The sequence below is a fragment of the Salvelinus fontinalis genome, chromosome 17 (genome assembly GCF_029448725.1).
Source record: "Salvelinus fontinalis isolate EN_2023a chromosome 17, ASM2944872v1, whole genome shotgun sequence".
Classification (NCBI taxonomy): domain Eukaryota; kingdom Metazoa; phylum Chordata; class Actinopteri; order Salmoniformes; family Salmonidae; genus Salvelinus; species Salvelinus fontinalis.
In genome coordinates this window covers 3,579,427-3,598,734 of record NC_074681.1, presented here as the reverse complement: position 1 = coordinate 3,598,734, position 19,308 = coordinate 3,579,427, and the positions used below count along the sequence as shown (strand labels likewise).

General features: G+C 42.2%; 2 protein-coding genes across 3 annotated transcripts; both read right to left on the bottom strand.

The window, feature by feature from the left end:
• Positions 1–208: 208 nt before the first annotated feature.
• On the bottom strand, positions 209–13,578 carry LOC129813584 (death-associated protein kinase 3-like). Of its 2 annotated transcripts, XM_055865909.1 has the most exons (12): positions 13,469–13,578; positions 12,402–12,497; positions 9,202–9,331; positions 8,985–9,076; positions 8,615–8,753; positions 8,207–8,336; positions 7,410–7,458; positions 7,265–7,291; positions 6,824–6,976; positions 6,515–6,560; positions 2,628–2,839; positions 209–2,510 (listed from the first exon to the last, which is right to left on the bottom strand). In XM_055865909.1, the coding sequence occupies exons 2-12, from the start codon at positions 12,461–12,463 to the stop codon at positions 2,195–2,197; spliced, it is 1,356 nt and encodes a 451-aa protein (XP_055721884.1). In that variant the 5' UTR covers positions 12,464–12,497; positions 13,469–13,578; the 3' UTR covers positions 209–2,194. The 2 variants fall into 2 exon arrangements, with proteins under 2 accessions (XP_055721884.1, XP_055721885.1); XM_055865910.1 differs by lacking the exon at positions 13,469–13,578 and having other exon boundaries at positions 12,402–12,509.
• A 205-nt stretch (positions 13,579–13,783) lies between these two features.
• Positions 13,784–18,630, bottom strand: LOC129813583 (U6 snRNA-associated Sm-like protein LSm7). Its single transcript, XM_055865908.1, has 4 exons — positions 18,526–18,630; positions 15,126–15,228; positions 14,838–14,909; positions 13,784–14,539 (listed from the first exon to the last, which is right to left on the bottom strand). Exons 1-4 carry the CDS (start codon positions 18,529–18,531, stop codon positions 14,397–14,399), a joined length of 324 nt encoding a protein of 107 aa, XP_055721883.1. The 5' UTR covers positions 18,532–18,630; the 3' UTR covers positions 13,784–14,396.
• Between the last annotated feature and the right edge of the window lie 678 nt (positions 18,631–19,308).

Here is a 19,308-nt window from a genome sequence, read left to right as displayed (position 1 = left end):
ACCAAGCCACGTTGTCGAGGGGAACAGGGGTAGCGTTGAATGACAAAGATTATATTCCTTAGTTCTGAGTTACTATGGAAACAGAGAGAGACAAGTTCCATAAGCTCCAGGTGGAAGGATCCTTTTTTTATGTCCAAAAAAAAGCAGAGAAATCTGGACCTGCTAAATCTCAAAAATGGACAGAAAAAATATACACCAGAAAAGTTCCTTTAGGTTATGAGTTTGTTTATTTGAAACAAAACCCCATCTAAATATGTCATCATTCAAACTTAACAATACATACCATTATACGTTTTGGGTACATAAAAAAGAAGAAGAAATTATTGAATGGGAAAAAGTTTGGTACACGGCTATATTTAAGTGCAAAATAGTATATTAAACTAGGGAAATGTACAGTACATAGAGTTCTATGTGGAACATGGAATGTGATGCATAGATTTAAGACCAACTCATGGAATGTCTGTAGTGTGGGGCTATGGTCATAGCGACAGAAGGCGGACTAAAATAATCATTCAAATATAGTAGCAGATAGACATGCAGATCATTTGGTATGAGGCTACTGTGCAATAGTTGTATTCGAAAGGGACGGTTTTCCCCAGACACAGATTAAAGCTAAATACTGAACTAAAATGCTATTTTCTCAATGGAGATTCTCCATTGTTTTTAGTCCAGGGTTAGGCTTAATCTGTGTCCGGGAAACTAGCCTAAAACGTTTTGGAGGGACAGTCACTAGACTTCCATTATTCATGAAGAGGTTTAGACATTACTACACACCTGATTTAGCTTATGTATAGGCAATAAGGTGTTCAATGTACAGGCTGCGTGCAAGTTGCAAAACACGTTTGTACAATCCATTTTAAGACGACTCTCTTCACACGTAAGAGAACTATTAGTATTTATATAGTATAAATATATAGTATAGTATCTGCATCTGTCTGTAGCTTCGCAGTACAGCAAGACGGTTGTTGAGTGTCTATAAGATTAACTTCAAAATGGAATCTCCCTATAACACACGTTCTATTGTTTCTACTATGTTGTTGTTACTTATAACCTGGGTGTTCCAGCCCTGAATGCTGATTGGCTGACAGCCGTGGTATATCAGACTGTATACCACGGGCATGACGAAACATTTGTTTTTACTGCTCTAATTACTTAGGTAACCAGTTTTTTTTTTAAGGCGCCTTGGGGGTTCGTGGTATATGGCCAATATACCACGGCTAAGGACTGTGTCCAGGCACTCCGTGTTGCATCGTGTCTAAGAACAGCCCTTAGCCACGGTATACTGGCCGTACACCACACCCCCCCGGGCCTTATTGGTTAATCATAGTCAGCTGTTAATGATAAATATCCCTTTAAGTATGGGGCTAAAAACTATAGGAAAATTATTGCAGGTGCAGAAAACCTTCCTGTATGTATGTATCACCATCTTAACCAAATATACTGCAAAAATGAATCACAATCTTTACCATTTTCAACGTTATGAAATAATTGAGAAAATACTGGAATGGACATTCTTTAAACACATATTTTGTTGATTAAATGTATTCATAGTAGGGAGGGACTCTATACATCGTTGGTGGTCTCATTAAAAAGGGAAGATGGGGAGGGGGGATCATGTTTCCTAATCAAATGTCTGAGGGGTTAGCATCATGGCTTATGATCAGGGGCCAGAGTTTTCCCTCACCAGAAAAACTCCGGGCCTTTGTTCTGAATCTAATGACAGCTGGTATATAAGACCGTTGTCTGTACCAAACCAGGCTGGCCTCGGGGCATGACCAGGTCAGTGATACTAGAAGCCAGGCTGGCCTCGGGGCATAACCAGGTCAGTGATACTAGAAGCCAGGCTGGCCTCGGGGCATGACCAGGTCAGTGATACTAGAAGCCAGGCTGGCCTCGGGGCATGACCAGGTCAGTGATACTAGAAGCCAGGCTGGCCTCGGGGCATGACCAGGTCAGTGATACTAGAAGCCAGGCTGGCCTCGGGGCATGACCAGGTCAGTGATACTAGAAGCCAGGCTGGCCTCAGGGCATGACCAGGTCAGTGATACTAGAAGCCAGGCTGGCCTCGGGGCATAACCAGGTCAGTGATACTAGAAGCCAGGCTGGCCTCAGGGCATGACCAGGTCAGTGATACTAGAAGCCAGGCTGGCCTCGGGGCATGACCAGGTCAGTGATACTAGAAGCCAGGCTGGCCTCAGGGCATGACGAGGCTGTCCTTCTCCTTCTCTATCCCCCTGACCAGCTCCTCCACCCAGTGCACCTCAGACGCCACCTGTTCTGCCAGGACCTCGTAACGGTTTTCCAGACGGCCAAACTTCCTCTTGAGGGCGTTAGCAGCCAGCATGGTGGCGCGGGCGTCCTCCTGACTCTGCCTGCGCTGGGCCTGGGTACGCTGCAGCTCTTGGCGGATGTGACCCAGGTCGCTGGCAATGCTCTGGTTCTCTTCCTTGTACCAGCCCTCCTTCTCCTCGTAGATAGACAGGAGAGCAGCCACGTCCTCCCGGCACGACCTGGAGAAGTCAGGTTAGAATGTATGGAATGTGTATGTTGTATCCAATACATGCATTTTTTATAATCAAATTAAAATGATGAATCCATCCATCCATCTATCTATTCATCCCTCTCACCTCTGGTTTTGTTCCAGGTCTCTCAGCCCCTCCTCAGCAGCAGCGATCTCCTCCAGCACCTGGGAGAAGCGTTCGAAGTTGACGTAGGTGTTGTTGGGGGGCATGGAGGAGTGAGACTTGATAGTATACTCCTTTAGACGCGTGGTCTTCAGACGCCTGCGCTCCGGCTTCTTCCCGCTCTCCTCCTGGCGCACGTTCCGCCTCTTGATCACCTGGGAGGAGAGGAGCGTTAATGGATAGTAGATAAAGGGGGTCAAAAAGCATCAGTAAAGCGTCACAGTAAACCATCAGTAAAGCGTCACAGTAAACCATCAGTAAAGCGTCACAGTAAACCATCAGTAAAGCGTCACAGTAAACCATCAGTAAAGCGTCACAGTAAACCATCAGTAAAGCGTCACAGTAAACCATCAGTAAAGCGTCACAGTAAACCATCAGTAAAGCGTCACAGTAAACCATCAGTAAAGCGTCACAGTAAACCATCAGTAAAGCGTCACAGTAAACCATCAGTAAAGCGTCACAGTAAACCATCAGTAAAGCGTCACAGTAAACCATCAGTAAAGCGTCACAGTAAACCATCAGTAAAGCGTCACAGTAAACCATCAGTAAACCATCAGTAAAGCGTCACAGTAAACCATCAGTAAAGCGTCACAGTAAACCATCAGTAAACCATCAGTAAAGCGTCACAGTAAACCATCAGTAAAGCATCAGTAAACCATCAGTAAAGCGTCACAGTAAACCATCAGTAAAGCGTCACAGTAAACCATCAGTAAAGCGGCAGTAAACCATCAGTAAAGCGTCACAGTAAACCATCAGTAAACCGGCAGTAAACCATCAGTAAAGCGTCACAGTAAACCATCAGTAAAGCGTCACAGTAAACCATCAGTAAACCATCACAGTAAACCATCAGTAAAGCGGCAGTAAAGCATCACAGTAAACCATCAGTAAAGCGTCACAGTAAACCATCAGTAAAGCGTCACAGTAAACCATCAGTAAAGCGTCACAGTAAACCATCAGTAAAGCGTCACAGTAAACCATCAGTAAACCGTCACAGTAAACCATCAGTAAAGCGGCAGTAAAGCGTCACAGTAAACCATCAGTAAAGCGTCACAGTAAACCATCAGTAAAGCGTCACAGTAAACCATCAGTAAAGCGTCACAGTAAACCATCAGTAAACCATCACAGTAAACCATCAGTAAAGCGGCAGTAAAGCATCACAGTAAACCATCAGTAAAGCGTCACAGTAAACCATCAGTAAAGCGTCACAGTAAACCATCAGTAAAGCGTCACAGTAAACCATCAGTAAAGCGTCACAGTAAACCATCAGTAAAGCGTCACAGTAAACCATCAGTAAAGCGTCACAGTAAACCATCAGTAAAGCGTCACAGTAAACCATCAGTAAAGCGTCACAGTAAACCATCAGTAAAGCGACACAGTAAACCATCAGTAAAGCGTCACAGTAAACCATCAGTAAAGCGTCACAGTAAACCATCAGTAAAGCGTCAGTAAACCATCAGTAAACCATCAGTAAAGCGTCACAGTAAACCATCAGTAAAGCGTCACAGTAAACCATCAGTAAACCATCAGTAAAGCGTCACAGTAAACCATCAGTAAAGCATCAGTAAACCATCAGTAAAGCGTCACAGTAAACCATCAGTAAAGCGTCACAGTAAACCATCAGTAAAGCGGCAGTAAACCATCAGTAAACCATCAGTAAAGCGTCACAGTAAACCATCAGTAAAGCGTCACAGTAAACCATCAGTAAAGCGTCACAGTAAACCATCAGTAAAGCGTCAGTAAACCATCAGTAAAGCGTCAGTAAACCATCAGTAAAGCGTCACAGTAAACCATCAGTAAAGCGTCACAGTAAACTATCAGTAAAGCGTCACAGTAAACCATCAGTAAAGCGTCACAGTAAACCATCAGTAAAGCGTCACAGTAAACCATCAGTAAAGCGGCAGTAAACCATCAGTAAACCATCAGTAAAGCGTCACAGTAAACCATCAGTAAAGCGTCACAGTAAACCATCAGTAAAGCGTCAGTAAACCATCAGTAAAGCGTCAGTAAACCATCAGTAAAGCGTCACAGTAAACCATCAGTAAAGCGTCACAGTAAACCATCAGTAAAGCGTCACAGTAAACCATCAGTAAAGCGTCACAGTAAACCATCAGTAAAGCGTCACAGTAAACCATCAGTAAAGCGTCACAGTAAACCATCAGTAAAGCGTCACAGTAAACCATCAGTAAAGCGTCACAGTAAACCATCAGTAAAGCGTCACAGTAAACCATCAGTAAAGCGTCACAGTAAACCATCAGTAAAGCGACACAGTAAACCATCAGTAAAGCGTCACAGTAAACCATCAGTAAAGCGTCACAGTAAACCATCAGTAAAGCGTCAGTAAACCATCAGTAAACCATCAGTAAAGCGTCACAGTAAACCATCAGTAAAGCGTCACAGTAAACCATCAGTAAACCATCAGTAAAGCGTCACAGTAAACCATCAGTAAAGCATCAGTAAACCATCAGTAAAGCGTCACAGTAAACCATCAGTAAAGCGTCACAGTAAACCATCAGTAAAGCGGCAGTAAACCATCAGTAAACCATCAGTAAAGCGTCACAGTAAACCATCAGTAAAGCGTCACAGTAAACCATCAGTAAAGCGTCAGTAAACCATCAGTAAAGCGTCAGTAAACCATCAGTAAAGCGTCACAGTAAACCATCAGTAAAGCGTCACAGTAAACCATCAGTAAAGCGTCACAGTAAACCATCAGTAAAGCGTCACAGTAAACCATCAGTAAAGCGTCACAGTAAACCATCAGTAAACCGTCACAGTAAACCATCAGTAAAGCGTCACAGTAAACCATCAGTAAAGCGGCAGTAAACCATCAGTAAACCATCAGTAAAGCGTCACAGTAAACCATCAGTAAACCATCAGTAAAGCGTCACAGTAAACCATCAGTAAAGCATCAGTAAACCATCAGTAAAGCGTCACAGTAAACCATCAGTAAAGCGTCACAGTAAACCATCAGTAAAGCGGCAGTAAACCATCAGTAAACCATCAGTAAAGCGTCACAGTAAACCATCAGTAAAGCGTCACAGTAAACCATCAGTAAAGCGTCAGTAAACCATCAGTAAAGCGTCAGTAAACCATCAGTAAAGCGTCACAGTAAACCATCAGTAAAGCGTCACAGTAAACCATCAGTAAAGCGTCACAGTAAACCATCAGTAAAGCGTCACAGTAAACCATCAGTAAAGCGTCACAGTAAACCATCAGTAAAGCGTCACAGTAAACCATCAGTAAACCATCACAGTAAACCATCAGTAAAGCGTCACAGTAAACCATCAGTAAAGCGGCAGTAAACCATCAGTAAACCATCAGTAAAGCGTCACAGTAAACCATCAGTAAAGCGTCACAGTAAACCATCAGTAAAGCGTCACAGTAAACCATCAGTAAAGCGTCACAGTAAACCATCAGTAAAGCGTCACAGTAAACCATCAATAAAGCGGCAGTAAACCATCAGTAAAGCGTCACAGTAAACCATCAGTAAAGCGTCACAGTAAACCATCAGTAAACCATCAGTAAACCATCAGTAAACCATCAGTAAACCATCAGTAAACCATCAGTAAACCATCAGTAAACCATCAGTAAAGCGTCACAGTAAACCATCAGTAAAGCGTCACAGTAAACCATCAGTAAAGCGTCAGTAAACCATCAGTAAAGCGTCACAGTAAACCATCAGTAAAGCGTCACAGTAAACCATCAGTAAAGCGGCAGTAAACCAGGTGCTAAAAGCCAACAGTTGCTTTATAAGTGAAACAGGGCAAAGGGATAGTCCAACATTTGGGATCAGTAAGATGTAAAATATGTGTGAGGTGGCGAGAGATGTCTACCTTGATCCAGGGATGCTGAAGGCTGTCATCGATGGTCATCCTCTTCCTGGAGAAATAAGAGATGAAAAATAAGAAATTATTACTTTCTGCTTTACTGTCATGCCTTAGTAATTGCAACAATATAATTTCCACTGAAGACCAAAGTTCTCCAAGGTTATGGTGCGGATTCAGTAAGCTTTCATCTTTTGCTAGAGTCCCTACAATGATATATTAACTAACAAGACAAACAAAAGCAAATAGTTACTGTCATGTCCCTGTGTTGTTCTAAGTATTCCCGGGCCTGTTGTATCCACAGTAAACCAGCCTTACTTGGGATCCTTGACCAGCAGGCGTCTGATGAAGTCCTTGGCCAGCTCACTGGTATTGCTGAAGTACTCCTCGTCAAAGTCATAGTTGACAGCAGAGATGTTGGTCAGAGTCTCCTGCTTGGTCTCCCCCAGGAAAGGAGAGGCACCACTCAAACTGAGGAAGACCAACAGCATGTTGAGAACACTCAACCTAAGGTTAAACAAGTGGTATCGTACCATCTTTCAGGCCATGGCCAAATCTTAAATACAATCGCTTATTTGCTATTTCATCATGAAAATTATTGGATTGCTCAGAAATAACAGTCACTTGTGTAGTTCTCCATTTTGTAAAACAGGTACAGAATATTATCAAAAATGTCTGTAGATTTAGAAATAATCTTACAATGTTTGACACGGTTTATGTCGCTCAACTGACACCTTTATAATGTGAAGCAGTACTTACAGAATGTATGTGATAACTCCAATACTCCTGGAGAAACAAGAGGACATCAAATTAGTGAGATTTACCTTAAGGGTAAAGAAAAACAACAATAACAAAAAGTTCTCAAAATCAGAAAAACATTTAAAATAATCGTAGTTTATTTTACCACATGTCAGCCTCCAGTCCGAGGGGTTCATAGTTGACTATCTCTGGAGCTGTAAAACAAAGCAGGATTATTAGAACCCAGGTGGCCTTCAGGGAGATCTCAACACACAGACCTCCACTTATTGAAACAAATATGAAGGAATATTTTCCCCATTCCATAACATTAGGATCATTGTGGAAGTTTTTTTATTTTAAAGCTATACGGGCCACCCGAGTGGCACAGCTGTCTGAGGCACTGCATCGCAGTGTTGCAGCATCACTACAGACCTGTGGTTCAACCCCAGGCTGTGTCACAACCGGCCATGACCGTGTGTCCCATATGGAGGCGGACAATCGGCCCAGCGGTGTCCGGGTTAGGGGAAGGTTTGGCCCGGGGGGGGGGGGGCTTTACTTGGCTCATCGTGCTCTACCGTCTCCTTGTGGCGGGCCGGGCGCCTGCAGGCTGACTTCGGTCCTCAGTTGAACAGTGTTTCCTCCGACACATTGGTGCGGCTGGCTTCCGGGTTAAGCAGGCGGATGAAAAGAAGCGCAGCTTGGCGAGTCCTATTTCGGAGGACGCATGACTCAACCTTAACCTCTCCCGAGCCCGTTGGGGAGTTGCAGCGATGAGACAAGATAGAAATCACGAAATTTGGGAGAAAAAGGAGTTCAAATGACCAAAAATAAAAAATAATAGTATGTTTTAATAAGGAAAATGTATATGTAGGAGCGTCTCACACACATAACAAAATATACGTGGAACACTTAATTGCTATTATATGATTAATACATATTACAAACATATCTCTATGGTCTCACCAACAAACTCTGGCGTTCCAAAGATATTCTTAAACTCATTTCCAGCTTTGATCTGATGAGCGATGCCAAAGTCGATGAGTTTGATCCTGGGGTTGGGAACGTTCTTATCAAGCAGCATGATGTTCTCTGGCTACGGCACAAACAAACATTTCACAATGCAGATAATAATATAATACAGATGTTTTTTGTTTTTTTTAAAGACACCAAACTTTATATTTCTCAAATGCTGGAAATCTTTTGGACGTTTTCACTGACGTTCCAATGAATCAAAACAGTCTATCAAGTTATACATTGAGTAAGGAGTCGGAGCGCTCCAGTAGGAGTTTAAAGGAATACGTCAAGTCAAGATGGAACTTTAGTTTACAATGCCAGCCTGGCTTCTCTTTTCCCAGACTCCACCCTACCCACCTTCAGGTCAAAGTGAGCGATGCGTTTGGAGTGTAGATAGTGGACCCCGTCCAGGATCTGTTTGAGGAACTGTGTGGCCTCCTCCTCTGTTAGAGACTCCTTCTCTGCCAGGAAGTCAAATAGTTCCCCCCCAGACACTCTGGAATACACCACAGAACAGTATTCAAAAAGTATTCTATTTTTATCAATATACTGTTTGAGTACAGGCCTGGGCCTGTATTCAGAACGAGTCTCAGACGAATGCTGCTTTAGGATCAGTTTAGCCTTTTAGATCATAGTGAATCAGATTACAAGGACGGACGGACGGACGGGGGGGGGGGGGGGTGATCCTAGATCAACCCCAAATATCAACTGGTGTAGCTCTACTCACAGCTCCAGGATGAGGATGACGTCCGTCTTGTTCTCGAAGATGTCGTGCAGCGTGATGATGTTGCTGTGCTGGATCTCTCTCAGAATGTTCACCTTGAATTTCATTTGATTTATTTGATTATTAAAAAAAGGCATATAAAGCTGGTCCAGCCAGTACATACAATGATTGAGGATAAAACGCAAAGCCTGAATTCTTATTTCCATTGTGGTTCTCTCACCTCCCTCTCGATCTCCTCGCGGCTCACGCCCCGGCGGCTGGACGACAGGCGACGCTTCTTGATTAACTTGGCGGCGTACTCCGAGCCAGAACTCTTGTCTTTACACTTCCGTACGATTGCGAATTGTCCACTAGGATAGGTAATGAGGATGATGATGATAGATAGTATAATATGTACATAAACATAGGAAACAAGAAAGAGTGACTGGGCCAAATTCAGATAGCTAATCTGGGGAAAATCCTGATTTAAAGCGATAAATTCTTGACAACAAATTGTATAGGCTAGTGTTCACTGGAAGCATTGCAACACACTGGCTGGCCGTTTCATTTCATGTAATAAGATAAAGATTTTTTTTTTTAAATTATAAACATTTACACCTAACATCAGAGGGTGGTTTAGGGCCATTCCCCCCAGAAATGTCCAGGAACTTGCAGGTGCCTTGGTGGTAGAGTGGGGTAACATCTCACAGCAAGAACTGGCAAATCTTGTGCAGTCCATGAGGAGATGCACTGCAGTACTTAATGTAGCTGGTGGCCACACCAGATACTGACTGTTACTTTTGATTTTGACCCCCCCCCCCTTTGTTCAGGGACACATTATTCCATTTTTGTTAGTCACATGTCTGTGGAACTTGTTCAGTTTCCATCTCAGTTGTTGAATCTTATGTTCATACAAATATTTACACATTTTAAGTTTGCTGAAAACAAACGCAGTTGACAGTGAGAGGACGTTTCTTTTTTTTTGCTGAGTTCCTAAATACTGCATTCCTGAGGGTCTATCCGTTCCTAAAGTTAAGTCTACAGCGCCTCTCTATCTGCACAGAACTGAATGTTCTGCTCTGCCATTTAATGTACGTCTGCAAGCCCTTTCTGAGCAAACTCAGTCCCCCCCCAGCAAGACCATACCTAGAGCCACACCTAACAAACAGCTAGACTACACCTAAAACAGCTCATAAACAGCTAGACAAAACCTAGGGGCATAGAGGAAAGAAACGCATAGAAAGGCAATGATGTCATTCTTCTTCTGCTGCAACACTGCAGAAAACAAAACTACTTCCATATAAAGGTAGGAAATCAGGTTTATTGTGTCCCAAATGGCACCCTATTCATTTTATAGTGCACTACTTTAGCCCTATGGTCTCTGATCTAAAGTAGTGCGCTATGTAGGGAATAGGTTACCATTTGGAACAAATTCAGGTTTAATCCTGTAGAAGCACATGACTCATTCTAGTGTTCCGGCTCTGTTTAGTTTATAAGGACTTGTTATTAAAAACACAGAGCAGGCTTGCATAACAGGACAGAGAGCTCTACGCTGTTGAATAAACAGTCCCACAAATACACTGGGAATTTGCCAACGGATGTTTTCATTCAGCTATGTGATTTCAAGTCAACTAAGTGGTATTTGGATTGTATCATTAGGAGAGCCCAGCAAACAATATTTAAGATCTTTGTAGAAATATAGTGCTTCACTTGACATACAATAGTTACTAAAGGTGGGGGCCTCCTGAGTGGTGCAGTGGTCTAAGGTACTGCATTGCAGTGCTAGCTGTGCCACTAGAGATTCTGAGTCTCCCGGCCACAACCGGGAGACTCATGGGGCAGTGCACAATTGGCCCAGCGTCATCCGGGTTAGGCCGGCAGGGATGTCCTTGTCCCATCGGGAGTTGTCCGTAGGGGAGTTGCAGCGATGAGACAAGACTAACTACCAATTGGATACCACGAAATTGGGGAGAGAAAAGGGTAAATCAAATAAAAAAACAGTAAAAAATGTAGTTAAAGGTGAAGAGAGATCTGTACTCAGAGTACGCTCCTGCTGTTTTCAACTCTCTAGACAGCAGGAGCGGTAAAGAAACTCTTAATGATCGGCTATGAAAAGCCAACTGACATTTACTCCTGAGGTGCTGACTTGCTGCACCCTCGACAACTACTGTGATTATTATTATTTGACCATGCTGGTCATTTATGAACATTTGAACATCTTGGCCATGTTCTGTTATAATCTCCACCCGGCACAGCCAGAAGAGGACTGGCCACCCCTCATAGCCTGGTTCCTCTCTAGGTTTCTTCCTAGGTTTTGGCCTTTCTATGGAGTTTTTCCTAGCCACCGTGCTTCTACACTTGCATTGCTTGCTGTTTGGGGTTTTAGGCTGGGTTTCTGTATAGCACTTTGAGATATCAGCAGATGTAAGAAGGGCTATATAAATACATTTGATTGATTTAGAGGACGATAAATTAGGGCCGATTTCAAGTTGTCATAAGAATCGGTAATCGGCATTTTTGGACGCCGATTATGACAGATTACATTGCACTCCACGAGGAGACTGCATGGCAGGCTGACTACCTGTTATGCGAGTGCAGCAAGGAGCGTTCATTCAAACAGCACTTTCCTGCGTTTGCCAGCAGCTCTTCGCAATGCTTGAAGCACAGCGCTGTTTATGACTTCAAGCCTATCGACTCCAGAGATTAGGCTGGCAATACTATAGTGCCTATAAGAATGGTATAGAGAGAAATCGTCCTATAATTCCTATAATAACTACAACCTAAAACTTCTTAACTGGGAATATTGAAGACTCATGTTAAAAGGCACCACCAGCTTTCATATGTTCTCATGTTCTGAGCAAGGAACTTAAACGTTAGCTTTTTTACATGGCACATATTGCACTTTTACTTTCTTCTCCAACACTGTGTTTTTGCATTATTTAAACCAAATTGAACATGTTTCATTATTTATTTGAGACTAAATTGATTTTATTTCTGTATTATATTAAGTTAAAAATAAAAAGTGTTCATTCAATATTGTTGTAATGGTCATTATTACAAATATATAGATAAAAATCGTCAGATTAATCGGTATCGGCTTTTTTTGGTCCTCCAATAATCGGCATAGGCGTTGAAAAATCATAATCGGTCGACCTCTCGTACTCATACATCCTAACACTTAATTAAAAACATATGAATCAGTAGGCAACAGAGGAGGCTGGTGGGTTGCGCTATAGGAGGACAGGCTCATTGTAATGGCTGGAATAGAATACATGGAATGGTAGGCACACTTTATTGCATTGGCCCAGTGTGCCTGATGCTGGGTAGGAGTTTTCCTTAATCATCCTAAAAGTACAAATTCTACCCACTGAGAGCTGAATCAAGTCTGCTTCGTATCCTCCTCCAGCAACACTGTACAGACAGACACAGGTCAGATCTTACCTCCCCAGCTCCTCCCCCATATCATAGAACGCCTCCACATCCTCTTGTCTGAAGCCAGCCATGGTCTGACTGGGTTGCTGCTGATAGAAGTTGTGTCTTGAATCACAGAACAGGGAAACATGATTATTAGTACCTGCCAAGGAAATTGAGACCCATAACATGGCAACGATAGACTTATGTGATGCTGACATGAGCAAAAATAGATCAAATACATACTACACGTCATAGATTGACAATAAAAATGCCATAGGCTGCATCATTTAGCCACAAGGGGGGACAATATAATCAGTTTACACACATACAGTAAATTGATGTAACTATTTGACCCTGAACAAATTCACCCCAACCAATGATGTGCATAACCTTCCCCCCCCTCAAAAGTGGTCGTCCTTATTTGGCCAAAGTCAACACCGCAGAGTTGCTGGGTTTCGACTCCACCCACATATGTGATGAACATCGTGGAGTTGAGAAGGAAAACTTGGCTAGTAGGAGTAAGAACTCCGCATAGCAGTCTTACTTACGTCATCTTCTTCCATCAACTAACTGATTAAAGGGTCTCACTGCGGTTTTAACATTAGATAACCGTTTGCTACTCAGATTGAGAAACAATGGTTTCGTGTTGTTACCGGAAATAGTATGGATTAACATTACACCGCAAAATGTATTTTTTGTTGACAAGTAAAAACTGAACTTTAGCCATATGTAGCTAACTAGCTGCTAACTGGTTAGCTACCGTTCGGAGTCTGGAGAAGTGAGCTAGTGGGATACGGCTAACCTTTTCCTAGAAATAACAACAAACATTAAACCCCAAACTCTTGCCGTGATAGTGGGTCGTGGCAAAACCAAAATCTAAAGAAAATATAGCTAAATTTGATAAAGCTTGCTGGTAATACTATATATTAGATAGCTAATGTGCTAGCTAGCTACATGAACTAATTCACTAACGTTAACTAGCGAACAGGATTCGAACTTAGCGCTCATCAATTTCTTTATAACGTCAGTCGACACCGATTTTGTAGTTTATCGTTCCTTACTTTGTCTATAACAATTACAAGTCAGATACTTACATTATAACTGGCTACGGGTCCTGCATTCCTCTCCTGAGTCAAATTTCCGGTGGTTGAAGAAAATTACAGCACTTTTGAGACAGGAGGATGGACCATTTGGAATGACATCATACTGACTTCATCGTTGTGCGTGCACAAGTTTGAACCCGCAAAAGCAATTATGACTGTCTGAAAGAGCAATGGACTTAGATTTTCTCAATAAAAAAAAGCTGAAATGTATCTGTCAAATAGCTTCAATGAATCCCAATTATTTACTCCAATTGGGCCGTATTCTAGACGTTCAAAGACGATACAAAACACTGAAGACACACATCATTAAAGAAAATAGTACATTTATTACATTTGTAATGTAAAAACATAATATGCCATATCGTTCAAACCTGGCCTGACTTATGGAAAACCATAGTAAAATTATTATTATTATTATTTTTTTTTAATGTTTACCATCAGAGCAAAAATATGTTTTCACTTATCTAGTCAGAGAACCCCCCCCCCCCCAAACAAAATAACATTTAAACCACTATTCTTCATTTCTAAACAGAACACATGCTTATCACACCATTTCATACTGCCTACTACATCAACATTCAGGCTGGTGACACCAATCAAACTACAACAAAATAATTTTCCTGATTATAGGGACTGTGTGTGTGGGGCAGATGGGAGTGAACGTGAAATGCACCTCGGGTAGAAGGGGCAGGGGAGAATAGTAGTGAATCAAAATAATATTTCCTTGATTCCTCACGTCCTCCTACCTTAACACCTTTTCAAAGCATATTGGAGCAAACGATCTGAGGTTCCTCCCCGTCGGATATTCTTGTCCAAAGAAGGAAGCAAGGAGAGGATTGAGGAATCAATGAAATACATTTAAGATTCACCCAAGGAACTGGGCTACTGTGAGTTAATCAAGAAGAATAAGGCTGGCGGACTATCCGTCCTGCTGTTGTATGAAGGGGTTGGGGATGGCCTCCATGCCGTCTTGAGGACAGATGAGCACCACTGAGGTCCCTCGACACACGACCAGGCCCAGCTGTCGCGTGTCCTCGGTCAGCTTGAACTGGTCGTCAGGGTCTGGAAATAACAAATCAAACCAAATTGTATTGGAGGAGGAAGTGGCAATACAGGTCAGAGGTAATTGATAGTATGTGAAACTCCACCATGAATGATCCAGCAGAACCTTCTTTATAAAATGGCAAATGATACGACCTTGGTTTCATTGTCGATTTTTTTTTAAACTGAAGGGCAACATCACAGATATGTTTTCCATTGAATTGTTTGGGCAACAGTCTCCTCACCGACCAGGAGTGCATTTTCACATTGTAGAAGTGATATGAGATCATACAAGCAAGTCTTAGTTTCTGCTACATACCTCGCAAGTACTCGATGGTGCTGTCCAATACCAGGTTCAAAAGGGGGTCAAACCCCTTTAGGACTCCACTGGCTGACACAAAGAAATAAGGATTATTATCTTGAATGGAAGCAAGGAGAAAAACAGTAAAGAAGATGGGGACAGTGGCCTGTCATGGAACAGCATTTCCAAACAGGCAAAAGGTTGCCAGTGTTCTCTTTTGGAAGCCACAAGTCCCACAGTATTTTTTCGTTTTTCAGGTTTTAATATAGTAATGAAATGGACTAAGTTTTATCTGCACTGATTTACCCTCTCGTCCTCCCTGGAACTTGACACGGATTTGTTTATCGATGTACTTGGACAGGTCAAAGATGCTCTCCTTCTTTTTCTTCTCTCCTTCCTTGTTTCTGTCCTGAAAGGAAAATATTCAGTAGAATTTAAGATTGAACCCTATAGTCTAATCATACCATCAAGGGCCGTAGCCCTTTCAGTTTTATCCAATTTGTATACTGAAAATGTAGATGTGTTTATTTGACACAAATAATAATTATTTCAATAAGAGTACTTGATGTGGCAAAAACTGACAGGGCTGGACATTTTTTAACCCTTTACACTCATGAGAATTAGCCTATATGGATAGCGCTTAATAGAAATGTTTTTTTTTTTTTACAGAAGAAATATGAAAAACATATGCATAAGCATGGTAGTAATTAAAAGGGAACAGTTTAGATTATGGGAAAAATTGACCAAGGCAAGGAAACAACAGTTAACCTGAAAAGACTGAATCCAAACATTACACTGTTGACTTTAAAATTACTGTACTTTTCACCACATTTGTTGATAACAAAATCTGAAAATACATTCAGTAACATAAGAATATTCCTGGAAATGTTGGGGTATTTGAGTGTTTTGAGTTAGAGGACTAACTGGTGTTTCCAAGTGGCCACCCATCTCTCCAAAGTGTACACAGCTCTTAAGTAATGGCAATGCATTTTTATGACTCAACTAGTCTTCCCCAAAAAAAGCACCTGTTTATAGATGCTCTCCGAGCTGTGCCGTTGAGAAATCTAGAGCAAGCACACTGGTAGTCGTTTCGAATACAGCCCTGCATACCCGCCATCACACAATTACCATTGTTGTTTAGGCAATCCAAAAATGGCCCATTATAAAACTCAATCTGGATCAGGTGGGTACCATTTGAAAGCTTGTTCTATTGCCAACATGACTAGCTAAGTTATAAAATATGATGTTACAGTGTTAGGCATTCACAGGGAAATTCAGAGATACCGACCCGAATTTTGGTGCACATAGAAAAGAGTCATGAGTGCATTCAGGTGTGTGTTCGGCCGCAAATCATCTTCACAATAGACAATAACCATGTTCAGAACAACCCAGGGTATGATGTCATCTAACATAGTGATTATAAACATTGGCACTGTATGTGACATGAGTTTTATGATATGGAAATGTGAATTGCATTTGGAATCAAAGGTGTTTGGCTTGCTTGTACGACAACAAAGCGGTATTTATTATAATCCTCAACATCTCATCTTTCAAAATACATAAGAGATCCTCTTCATTTACAGCATTTCCCTCCCTCAGACAAAAACATTAGTCAGAGTGATGGGGGCAACTTCTTGTAGTGTGAAGTGCTCATCTTCAGAGTGGCTGTCAGTAAAAACCCACACTCTGGTGTGATTTATAGCACGTTACTGTAAAGCATGGTGTCAAACTCAATCCATGGAGGGCCGAGTGTCTGTGGGTTTTCACTCTTTCCTTTTACGCAATTGATGAATTTAGGTCACTAATTAGTAAGGAACTCATCACACCTGCTTGTCTAGGGCTTAACTGAAAGGAAAAACCCCAAACGTGCAGACACTGGGCCCTCCATGGAATGAGTTTGACACCCCTGTGTTCCAATTGATGTGCTTATAAGTGCCCAAATCAGTCATGTTCAACTTTGAATTGACAGTATAGGCCAGGCAAATTAATATCTGATCCTTGAAGCCAGTTCCACTGCTGATTGTCATTGTTCCCCTCTAATCAAGGACTGATTTAGACCTGGCTGGGACACCAGGTGGGTGCAATTATCAGGTAGAAAATAAAACCTGGAGTGTACTATTAAGCCAATTCTGTTGCAAAACCTGGAATGTGTTGGAGCGTGTGGAGTCTGAGTGTCACAAGAAGCAGTCTTTAGATTTTTTTGTGTGTTTTAAGACTCAAAGATATTGGAGTGGAATGATTCCTGTATGGATTGTTGAACCAGGGCACCTATCGAGGGGATTATTTCTAGGGTGGCAAAAGAAGTGGTGCAAGAAGTATGATAACTAAAGACAGATGGAGTGATTGATGCAGGTCGACTGAGTGGCAAGGAAGAAACAAGGGTAGTAAATCCACCACGACCCAGTGACTGTTCCACATCAAGCGAGGGTTTGTGAAATGTTACATGTTAAAGGTGGACTTTGTATAATTTATTGCAATGGTCATAAACTGTATAGCACAAGCGGAGAAGTCGGAGAAAATCGTAATCATTGTGAATGCAGCCAAATGTTTCTTGGGTCTTCGTAATGTCACAGCCGAGGCCTTGCAAGAAATCTTGTCGCTGAATGTTCCACCCTCTGAGACCCCTGGGCCTGTGTAGGGATGTATTTTGGAATGTACTGTGATTGAAGTGGGATGGGATTTTGTTTGAACGTCTTATTGTCGTTTTTCCCCCTTTCCTGTAATGATTCTTATTTTCTCGTTAAAATACCTCATCCAGCTGGTGGCGGTAATGCACCACTAACAGTGGATGCCAACCGCCGTTAAACCCAATAGAAGAAGCAGATTAAGGGAAGACGAGGTTTGAAGTGATTTAACAGAAAACAGTTTCTAAAATGAAGTCTAAAGATTATGAGGAGAGAAACTGGGGTACGAACATGGCATGATATTATTTAGCACGCTGATAATATATTCGAGGCTACACCTAACGCTAGCAAATATCTCAACACACCATCTCGCTAGCAGTGGTCAGAATACTGTAGTTCAATTTGAAGAACTAGAAAACAAATGGAGTTGGGTTTTAGATTAAGTTATTTAAGAAATCGACTCGGCGACATTTTTTGCTGCTACCCTTTAGTAATCTCCCGAGTTGGCCACTAGTATGCGTGTTAATTTACCACAATTTTATGGCTATTTAGAACTTTTGACACCCTTGGATCAACGCAGTGTGCAACATCCTAAATTGGCCGAACGGTCGTGGAAAATGGTGTCTAAAAAAAGTACGCATTCTTCGCCATTAAAGCTATTAAGGAGGTAAATGCCTTTGCAGCCTGAATGGATGATGGTTTATGTACGAGCAGGTCCACGGCGAACACGAGTTTATTACCGGGAATGTAGATTAGCGCTCATGCACTATGTAGTCTAACGTAATGTTGCAGGTTTTGCAGAATATATTGTCGTCCGTTTCGACCGCCCAAATCGAGTATTGGCTCTTTTTTTTCTCAAGTGATATTTTGTAATTTCTCTGTTTGACATTCCCTTTGTCGGTGTCATTAACACGATGCTGTCTGAAAAGCACGCTTGTAAATGTCCCTACTCTGCCCTCTCTTGCACTTGCTAGATAACATAATATTGTAGCTAGATTGAGAGGCACGCGATTGCTAAGTAATAATAAATACAGTAAATAACGACGTTTTAGATACGTTCATTGAAGATATGATCGACTCACCGCCATTTTGAAACTGTTCCAGCCACGCCTCTCGAACTCCAACCTTTTCCTTCTACTTTGTTGGTATCATGTCGGTCTGCAAGCACATTTATACGTGCATGCCGCCACCTATTGTATTGGCTGTGTATCGGCCTACTATTATGTAGTATGAACTCATTACACTTTGAAAAATGCGCCCTACCATCTAACCCTGCACTCATTAAAACCTCACCACTATTCCACTACTTTGGCCCCATCAACCTACTCCAGGCCAGCAGCTTGGGAGGATGGGACAATATCGTTAAACATCTTGTAATTAATCTGCTGTAAAATCTTGTACACCCAAGTACTTCTCTGCAGTTGCCACCACATCCGACCTCTGTGATTTAAATTCCATTCCTGCAGTACATGTATGGCAGAAAACCAACCTTACCGAAGCACATCTATCACTCTTTATTGGCCTCTGCCTACTCACAGGGATCCTCTTGGGATCCCTCACCCTGGACCCATTTTCTTCTACTACGCTCTTCACTGTCTCCGCATACGTCACTTTCTGCACTGTTAACTGATCCTGGCAACCTCAACCTGCCTTTCTCTCACCATATACCTCTGATCTCCAGCATCATGGGTACCCTTACAGTTTACACACAACTTTTCCCACAGACACTACACATTCCTTTGTCTCATGTCCTCCTGCACACTTCTCACATCTAGGAATCCCCCTCCTACACACTGCTGCCACGTGACCATAACCTTGGCACCTAAAACACTGTAATGGACTCAGGACAAAAGTTCTCACGGGAT